Consider the following 8,307-nt stretch of genomic DNA (forward strand, 5'->3'; position numbering starts at 1 on the left):
GTCTCTGTGTGTGTCTGACAGAGAGAAAAATAGGCAGGCTACAAAGGAAGAGAGAGTAAAAGAGAGAGAGACTCACTGTCTTGCTTATCTTGTAGCATTATTCACATCTATCCATTCCCATTCTAAGACACATACACAATGGCATAGTCTATCTAACTGTTGTCTATAGCCTAACATACAGTATTGCATGAGTCCAGTAGCATGACATTTAAGCCCCATTAGCCCATAATGAGATTACAACCAGCAGATATCGCCTAAAACAGCCGGCTAAACATGGAATAACAGACTGAAGTTTACCTTGCTTTAGTCAATAGGCTACATAGTCCAATAGAGTCCTCTCTCTTTGTCTGACTATTCTGTCAATCATTGATTTAGTTTCCTGATTCATAGACCTATAGAATATCAGTGGGCTGGTGGTGGTGAGGTCAGGTGTATAGAGTATATAAATCGAATCTAAATTATATTTCTATTGTATAGAGTCAATAGTCTACCTTTACTCTATTGGGGCAGGGGGCATTTCAGATATTGTTAGTTCATGATAACACGGATAATATTCTAATGTCTACTCAAATATTGGAGGCATTCATAGTATTTCCTTGAAGAATGCTGTTGTTGTGGTTCCTAGAATGGGCCGTATAAACATGAGAACGAAACGTTTGGATAGCTATGAGTAATAGTTAAATCAAACTGAGAGCATAAATTCACTTCACCCCAGACAGAGCGGGGTTAGAACGGTTAGAACGTAGTCAATACTCCGGTGTGGGCAGGCTCTCTTTTGATAATACTTGTCGGTGTCCATATATGGTTCGTGATGTCACGAGCCGGAGGTTCCGTCGATATAAAACCGATCCGACGGTATCCCCTTGGAGGAAATCTAAGTAACTACCAGGATCACTAGGGCGCGTTCAGTTTACTCGTCTCTGGCGGCCCGTATACAGTAATTGCTTATAAAATAAGACACTTTTAGAGGCAAACATGAAAGTCTCAAGCATAGATTGCCGTCGCCTCAAAAAGATTATCAGGAAGGAATGTGGAACCTCTCTCATTGTGGATTGTCGACCTTATTTTTCGTTCTCGAACTCTAATATCAAAGGCTCTGTCAATGCCAACCTGAACTCGGTTGTTGTCCGGAGATCCAGAGGAGGGCCGGTACCTCTTCAGTTTGTGATCCCGGATGAGAAAGCCCTGTTACGGCTGCGAGAGGGGAGCATATCGGCAGTGGTGGTTCTTGATGACCGAGCTCCTCACTGGCAGAAACTGAAAAAGGACAGTATCGCACAGATAGTGATTAATACGCTCAATAATCTGGCGAGTGGGACAAACATCTGTTTCCTAAAAGGTGAGAATTGTTACAAAATTCTGAAATCATTGGACTATAAAACTCTAAATCCATTATAAGTTTGTCTGGGTAACTTTTTCACTAAGTGTCCTGGGCTAATTCACTGTCTGAAGCCACTTGAACACAATGTTTATTATAACCGATTGGCTACGCTAATAAATTATGCTATTATAAAAGCTATATTTTGGAGATAATAACATGAAATGGTTGACATTCAATATGCCTTATAACATCCACCCGATTTGTTTAGAAAACTATGTGTGACCCATATCCCCATATCTTCAAATCAACACATTTATTTTAAAGGCCTTGGTATTGTTTTCCATGGACTGACCTATCACGCAAAGTCATTGTTTTATTTGACCGTGTTCTAGCAACCCTCCCATTTGAGCAATACACTTCTCAGGTCGAGCTCTCGGGGGAGATAAATGTCTGTGTCAAACTAGTCCAGATGAGTCAGTACGCGAAAGGCTTGTGAGAACTCGAGAACATCATGACTGGTTGTTCTGAGAATGTTCTGTGTGTGAATGTTCACAAGGAAAGCATACATTTTCTATCATTCGTTTCGAACATTTATACCTCTTCCTTTCGACTGTGTCAGAACCATTCATTTAAAGTTTGTCAGATTGTCACCTTGTACTCATAGACCTAAATGTATTATTTTAATTGAAACGCAGATGAATTACGACGTTAGAATAAGGTTATAATCCATTATAAACACATCGTTTTCACGGCCTACATCGTTTTTGTAGGCTATTGAATTTCATTAAAGTTTTAAATGTATTTTGTTTTGTTCTGTGTATTTACCAGGGGGGTTTGAGAACTTCCAAGGCCAGTACCCTGAACTTTGCACTGAGGTCGTGAAGCCCGTCGGCGTCGACCAGAACAACGGAACCGAAACCGGGAAATGCAGGCCGAGTATCACCCTATTCTGTGAGAAACTGGGCTCCAACCTCAAACCAGATTACGATCAGGTATGGAAACGAAAACAGCTTCCTTTTTTAGCCTGCTGCCTATTCTTTCAGGGTTAGGTGGCTAGCCACTTACTTCCCCTAGGTTGGGCTGGGGTTTAGGGTTGAGGCTGTGGCTGCAGGGTTTTTAACTGAGTGGAATATCCCTGTTAGATAAGAATGACTGTTCTGTACTGGTTTAGTCATACTGTCTTCTTGGCAATTCAAAATAGATTTATACAGCCGAATGTACTGTATGTTCAGAGTTATTTGTGGACTTGATAGAGCACATTTAGTTTCATTCAAGGAAAGATATAAAAAAAAAAAAAAAAAGAAGCCTACTCATAGGATTATAAAAGGTACATATTGTCTAGCTGACCTTAAATGTACAGCTGTACATGCATAATGATAATATTTTGTCTATGGTGCCAGATATATTACTGACCATTCTCAAAACAGTGGCCTTCAACATTCTCTCTGTCACACGCTTGATATTAGCTTTGACCTTCACTGCATCCCAGTTATCAAGAGAAGATGGCCACTAGTCAGAGACCCCTAGCTGACATCAGAAGTCCTTTTATAACCCTTTCATCCCTGACCTTTTCCCGACCTCTTACACCATCATGATAGGCTAACACAATCTGTTTACGGTACAGAAAATGTACTATTGCGTCTTGCACCGTGCATACCTCTCAGTATCTCCATTGATGTATGTAATAAAGGTGTAGGATCTTAATTTGATCACTCTGTTGCAGAATAACTTTGTAGTGTGTTTGAGGTTTTAAAAAGGTTTCTGAAGTTTGCCATTTCCACTTTGAAATTTCAAGCTTGATTTTCCCTTATGCAAAATGTATCAACCCCTACAAAAAAAATCTATTTAAAATAATCCACATTTCCTGTTGCTGTACAGGATTATTTTCCTGCTGTAGAAAACTGGCTCAAATTAAGATCCTACATCTGTATTTGATCTCTACCCCCTCCCCTCCCCATTGTTGTGTCTTTAGGAAAACCCTGTGTTTCATGTACTGTATCTCTGCCACACTCTGTCTCCACCGCTCACGGATTTAATATCACTTTGTTGAGTCTCCCTTCTCTCTTCTCACACTGCGGTTCTTATGTCTAATATCTCCCCCCCTTTATTATCTACCCTCTCTCTTCAGGGCAAGCCGGTGGAGATCCTTCCTTTCCTGTACCTGGGCAGTGCCTACCATGCCTCCAGGCAGGACTATCTGAGTGACCTTGGAGTCACAGCCCTGCTGAATGTCTCCAGGAGGGACACCAGGCCCTCCAAGGGCCACTATGACTACAAGTGGATCCCAGTGGAGGACAACGTCACAGCAGATATCAGCTCACATTTCCAAGAGGCCTTCCAGTTCATTGGTGAGTGAAACGGTCTGGACATTTTGTTCTCTCTTTTTTTTCCTGCTCTCTTCTCCTTTTTTCAGATGTATTCTCTGCTCTTTTCTTTTCTCCTTTCTTCTTCTCTCATGGAAAAGATAGGATTCCAAGTCCATTAACAGAGGGGATGGAGCAACTCAATTAAAAAAGTTAATGGCTCCCCCCCCCCCCCCCCCCCCACTGCCAATCTGAAAGTAGGACAGGCAACAACCTCTCACTAATCTGTTAGCCTCATCTGCCTTCCTTCCATTTCTCGCTCTCTCTCTCTCCTTTCACAAATCGCCAGGTTGGCTTCATTCAGAGAACAGATTCTGTGTTCTCCCTCCCTCCCCTACCACTCCCTCCCTACCCCTCCCTTCACCTCTCTCTCATCCTCCCCCATTTTAAGTTTAAAAGAGATTCTCTGCAATGCCGTCATTGCCTCCCGGCTCACAGTTAATCTCGGCTAGTGGCTTATTGCGGGTTATTACCGGGTGTGGTCAGTTCACTCAGTCAGTTTGTCAGTGTGACAAATGTTGTTAGCTAGCCCTTCTCACTAATGGTGGGTGGAGGGTTTTTGAAGGAGGGAGGCTGTGTCCACAGACACAAAGGTACACAAAGGTTGTTTAGTTATTGTTTATCTGGGTCAGGGCAAACCGTAGCGAAATGTTTCGCAACAGAAAATGAAAACAAGCATTTATTGGTCAACTTCAGGTAGTCACGCCCTCCCTGTTTCAGTTTTTCTTCTGTTTGGTACCAAAGTAACTCAACTATGGTGCATGTGTTCAGAGACAGAGCCTTGAGGGAACAGAGAGTGAATGTGTGATAGAAAGAGGCTTGAAGTGTTGGATAATAGCGCTCACAAAGATGTTGAGCAGCCTGCACTTCTATTTATAAACGTAATATCCAGGCACAGCCGAGGACAAGCTTGAATCTCATTCTCACTTACCATGGAGGCCTCACCTGACCTGTATCAATGGTGGAGGTGTTGCTGCTGTTCTTTTCTTTTAAGCCCCCACATTTAAGCGTCTTTGCCTAAAGCCTGTAAGCATTACGTAAGACAAAGAGGTGTCCTTCTCAGCCCAGGGCTGAATCTTAACAAGAGGATGTCTCCTTGAAAAAAACATCTTCAATTAAATAAAATCCAACTGGAGTTATCACATGCGCCAAATACAATTGGTGTATACTGTACGGTGAAATGCTTGCTTACGAACCTTTCCCAACGACGCAGAGTTTGAAAAAGAATTATACAAAATTAAATAGTTAAACACAAGAGGAATACAAATAAAATACACAAGAATGGAGCTATATACAGGGAGTGTTCAGATATTCACTCATTGCATCCAAATCTAAAACAATGGGCTTGTTTCTCTTTATGAAGAAGACACATCCCTATTCCCAATTCCCCGACCCTCTGGATTAATTCAATGTGGTGGAGGTGGAATATTCTTCTGTCAACCAACCATTTAGCTGGAAATAGAGGATAAAAACAGCAGTCAAGAACATCTTTAGGCACCCTATTCCCTATATAGTGCACTACATTTAACCAGAGCCATATGGGTCCCAGTCAAAGTAGTGCAATATGTAAGGAATAGGGTGCCATTAGCCAGAGGATGGGTCATTAAAACACCCACAGGCTCTCTAGCTGCCTCTCAGAAAGCCTCCCAGCACTCCAGATGGGAGCAGCTTAATGATTCATTCATTTGGTTTTCACAGGATCGGAGCTGTCAGAAACCATCGCTGGCTGTTCCCCCCTGTGGCTCATACATGTGTGTGTGTGTGTGTGTGTGTGTGTGTGTGTGTCAGATAGTGTGGAGGAAGTGCATGTAATACTGAAGTGGAATAAGTTCCCTCCTCTCCCAGCCGTGGTGAACTTAGTATAGTACTGCTCAGCTCCCCCACAGGCACGTAGGAGAGAGAGAGACATGGTCTCGTGTGCAGCTGTGCAGGGTGAGTCAGTCAGCCCTGCCACAGTGTGTGTTTCTAGTGGGAGAGTGGTGACTGAGTGGCAGCAGGGCTCTTATAGGTTCTGTGTGGGCGAGAAGAGAGGAAGAGCGAAGGGGTGGGGAGGCAGGTGATGATTAGACACTGAAGAACGGGATTCAATCTCTGCGTTCGCAAACTAAAATAGCTTTGACAGCACTCGTTTCCTGTGAGAATTTAGCCAGAGTGGTTCTATTCTAGGATGCAGTTATCCTATTCAATTCTTCTATATTTGAGTTACACAGTGTAAGTGGCTACGTGGCCATACTCCATTTCTGACCAAATGTAGCAATGTATTATAGTTCATGCTTATCATGTCATTAACGTAAATGTTACCGTTTTGTCTCCTCTCCAGATGGTGTGAAGCAGACAGGGGGTAGAGTCTTGGTGCACTGTGAGGCGGGCATCTCCCGCTCCCCGACCATCTGTCTGGCCTATATCATGAGTACCAAGCGGCTACAGCTCGAAGAGGCCTTCGACATCATCAAACAGCGCCGCTCCCTCATCTCGCCCAACTTCAGCTTCATGGGCCAGCTGCTGCAGTTCGAGTCCGAGGTCCTGTCTTCGACACCTATTACCACGGCAACGACCCCGGAAACCGCCACCGAACCCGCCACGCCCTGTTGCATCGGTAAAGAGACGGTCTCCTTCTTTGGGAGTTCGAAAGAGTGCACATTCAACAACAATAACTTTGACTTTGAACCTTCCACAGTTTTCGCCCCCCTCCCTACCTCCTTCCTCACCCCCATGCCTCTTCAGACTCCTCCACTCCGCCATTTTAAATTGAGCCCTATAACTGCACTGCCTTAAGATGTGACTGTTTAGTAGGTCTCAGATTACTTGAAAAATAACAATAACAAAAGACAAATAAGATGCTCTGTTTGTCTGGTGCTGGCACAAGCCAGTAACGAAGTGGAACGACTGGCTATCCAGAAACAAAGACTGAGAGAAGATATTGCGTTGATCGTCTATATGGAATTTTTCATTCAAGTTGAGAAAAGTCCCTGAAATTCAGACTACAGTCTTTGTTTGAACTTTGAACTTTGAGCGTGAAACCATAAAGACTACTGCAATACATGCCTTAGGTTGATGATGTGATGTTTTGCCTATTCACATGCCGCATCAAGGCATTTTAACCTAATTTATTTGATACATCTTGTCCGTCTGATTGTCTGTGTTTTTTCTAAATACAAATGTGGATGCCAATAAATGTTTCCACCAAAAAGTACCTTTGTGTTCATGTTCTCTTTTTCTCAAATATGAACCTCATAAGAATACAATTGTGATATAAATATGAGGCCCTATAAAGCCATGTTTTATATATATATATATATGACAGGGAAACATTGGAGGAGGCTGGTGAGAGGAGTTATAGAAGAACAGGCTCATTGTAAAGGATATGGAAACCAGGTTTGACTCTGTTCCATTCCAGCCATTACAATGAGCCTGTCAAATCAAATCAAAGTTTATTTGTCATGTGCGCCGAATACAACAGTAGCCATTTGATTAGCTGTTCAGGGATCTTATGGCTTGGGGGTAAAAGCTGTCGAGAAGCCTTTTGGTACTGGACTTGGTGCTCGGATACCGTTTGCCATGCGGTAGCAGAGAGAACAGTCTATGACTGGGGTGGCTGGAGTCTTTGACAATTTTTAGGGCCTTCCTCTGACACTGCCTGGTATAGTCCTGGATGGCAGGCAACTTAGCCCCAGTGATGTACTGGGCCTTTTCCTGTAGTCCACAATCATCTCCTTTGTCTTGATTACGTTGAGGGATAGGTTGTTATTCCGGCACCACCCGACCAGAACTCTGACCTCCTCCCTATAGGCTGTCTCGTCGTTGCCTGCTGTTTTTAATTCTCTAGAGACAGCAGGAGCGGTAGAGATACTCTGAAGGATTGGCTATGAAAAGCCAACTGACATTTACTCCTGAGGTGCTGACCTGTTGCACCCTCGACAACCACTGTGATTACTATTATTTGACCCTGCTGGTCATCTATGAACATTTGAACATCTTGGCCATGTTCTGTTATAATCTCCACCCGGCACAGCCAGAAGAGGACTGGCCACCCCTCATAGCCTGGTTCCCCTCTAGGTTTCCTCCTAGGTTTTGGCCTTTCTAGGGAGCTTTCCTAGCCACCATGCTTCTACACCTGCATTGCTTGCTGTTTGGGGTTTTAGGCTGGGTTTCTGTACAACACTTTGTGACATCAGCTGATGTAAGAAGGGCTTTATAAATAAATGTGATTGATTGATCGATCACAATCATTATTTGAACCGTATTTCAAACGCAGTAACAAAGTAATCAGTGGAAGTTGGTGGGAGGAGTTATAGGAGGACAGGCTCATTTTAAAGACTGGAATGGAATAAATGGATTCAAACATGTTGACACCCTTCCTTTGATTCCATTCCAGCCATTAAAATGAGCCCATCCTCCTATACCTCCTTCCACCAGCCTCTTCTGACACATATGCATATGCACATATGCATAATTAGGATAATGTATACATAACCATACAGTAGTAGGCTAGGCCAAGAGATTAGCATTAGACAACAGTGACACCTGCAGCGACCTAAAAAAGAGAGATCCAAACTAGAACACTCCACTGGCCACTGACTTTGAAATGCATGCATGGACACTCCCACAAATGTAGTCTATGAT

General features: G+C 43.3%; 1 protein-coding gene across 1 annotated transcript; it reads left to right on the forward strand.

Annotated features, from left to right (window-relative positions):
- The first annotated feature begins 283 nt into the window (after positions 1-283).
- LOC110493322 (dual specificity protein phosphatase 5) lies at positions 284-6,877 on the forward strand. Its single transcript, XM_036940226.2, has 4 exons — positions 284-1,339; positions 2,150-2,313; positions 3,450-3,669; positions 6,005-6,877. Exons 1-4 carry the CDS (start codon positions 976-978, stop codon positions 6,457-6,459), a joined length of 1,203 nt encoding a protein of 400 aa, XP_036796121.2. The 5' UTR covers positions 284-975; the 3' UTR covers positions 6,460-6,877.
- The last annotated feature ends 1,430 nt before the right edge of the window (positions 6,878-8,307 follow it).

This window comes from Oncorhynchus mykiss, chromosome 13 (genome assembly GCF_057628025.1).
Source record: "Oncorhynchus mykiss isolate SJ-2025 chromosome 13, ASM5762802v1, whole genome shotgun sequence".
In the NCBI taxonomy this organism is placed as follows: Eukaryota; Metazoa; Chordata; class Actinopteri; order Salmoniformes; family Salmonidae; genus Oncorhynchus; species Oncorhynchus mykiss.

Coding starts and splice junctions, on each gene's coding strand:
- LOC110493322 (XM_036940226.2), top strand. CDS start 976: ATGAAAGTCTCAAGCATAGATTGCCGTCGCCTCAAAAAGATTATCAGG. Junction 1,340..2,149: donor AAACATCTGTTTCCTAAAAG/GTGAGAATTGTT, acceptor TGTATTTACCAG/GGGGGTTTGAGAACTTCCAA. Junction 3,670..6,004: donor AGAGGCCTTCCAGTTCATTG/GTGAGTGAAACG, acceptor TCTCCTCTCCAG/ATGGTGTGAAGCAGACAGGG.